Here is a 1,573-nt window from a genome sequence, read left to right on the forward strand (position 1 = left end):
ATATAATATTTTAATAGTACAAAATTTAGTTAATATTATTATACATTGGTGTATCTAAACACACCAAGTCAATATCCATGTAACCAACACATAAATATTATTATTACAACATAAAAAGATAATCGATATTGTACACATCAAGTCCGTATCCACAAATTACACAAATATTCTTCTTACAACATCAAAAGATAATTAACTATGATGCCTAAATCGCATTGGCTGATGATAAATCACCGACAGGGGCTAAATCACCTTGAAAAATTATATCAAGCTTACAGTTGCAGGGAGCAGTGTTGCCATTTTCAGTCAACTTCTGTAAAAATCTTCTACCATTGTTGAATTTATGTTTGTAGCTGATGCCAAACACATTTCATCAATTTCTATTGTAAGCAAGGCGTCGCATACAACCCGTCCAACTTGGAGAATTTTTGGGCAACCTGATAGGATGTAGCTGTAATGAGCAAAAAGATCAACAACGAAAGATCAACTACAACATATAGGGAACTTACCTGTAACTGGGCATCGAGAATGTGGTTTCTTTGTGCTTATATAGTGGATTACTGGTTCCTTCTCATAAATGTGCTTGCAGTCCATCCTTCTTGATGAAGAACAACAGATAGAAAGAACACAGTTTATGACTTTAATAATAATAATAACATACCTTTTGCTTGGGAAACAAAAAAAAAAGTGAAACAGACTAGTCATAAGCTTCTTCATCACTTGATAAATAAATATACATCAAGCATTGTTCAAGGAACATGAACAATTGAATCAACAAAATCTATTAAAAGATTTTTTTGAGTTGTTAGAAGGAAATATAAGTAGAAAGCTATGGAATGTTGTCTACGACATTAACATATCTCACATTGCATTCTACAAAGCACACAAATTCATAGTTCGCAACTAATCAAATAAGGACTCATGCCAAATTGAATATGGTTCAAGAAGGAACATGATTTCCAAGGAAACCAAGCAATGCATTTTAAGAAAGAAGTTCACTTAAAATAGTTATTTTTAGTTAACTTGTGAACCGTTTAATATTTGTTCATTCACAAAGAAAAAAAAATGAGTTTGTACATATGAAACAATCTCACTTGACCGTTATGTTTTCATCTTTCATTACTAACAAACAAAAAATTAGGGAATTTTAAATTATATTGGATAAAAACATAACTATAAAACTTTGGTAAAGAGTGAAGCACTACTTTACCAACGGACAGGATTTTGCAATTCTGTAACAGGCTTTCCTGTCAAAGGGCACTTCATATTTAATAGGTTATTCTGGGTACTGGTCATGACTATATCTTCTTGCTCCTCACCAGGCATTGGTTGACCAGCATGGTGAACATTCTGTAATAAATTATGTAATAATTTAACAATGCCACAATACTTTTCGACCAAATGCATGCTAAAATAAAATTGAAGAATACATGTTCCTCTTGGCTGCATACCCTCACATCACTAATAAAGACAATATATACATGGCTCTTGAATAACAGAAACACACTAAAGAAAAGAGGATTTTTTTTTCACAATTAAACATGCTTAATTCATACATAAAACTAAGAAATGA

At 31.7% G+C, this 1,573-nt stretch overlaps 1 protein-coding gene across 1 annotated transcript; it reads right to left on the minus strand.

Annotated features, from left to right (window-relative positions):
* Window positions 1–243: 243 nt before the first annotated feature.
* LOC122022658 (E3 SUMO-protein ligase MMS21-like) lies at window positions 244–1,345 on the minus strand. Its single transcript, XM_042580708.1, has 3 exons — window positions 1,211–1,345; window positions 510–595; window positions 244–437 (listed from the first exon to the last, which is right to left on the minus strand). The coding sequence occupies exons 1-3, from the start codon at window positions 1,324–1,326 to the stop codon at window positions 307–309; spliced, it is 333 nt and encodes a 110-aa protein (XP_042436642.1). The 5' UTR covers window positions 1,327–1,345; the 3' UTR covers window positions 244–306.
* Between the last annotated feature and the right edge of the window lie 228 nt (window positions 1,346–1,573).

Source organism: Zingiber officinale, chromosome 9B (assembly GCF_018446385.1).
Source record: "Zingiber officinale cultivar Zhangliang chromosome 9B, Zo_v1.1, whole genome shotgun sequence".
NCBI lineage: Eukaryota > Viridiplantae > Streptophyta > Magnoliopsida > Zingiberales > Zingiberaceae > Zingiber > Zingiber officinale.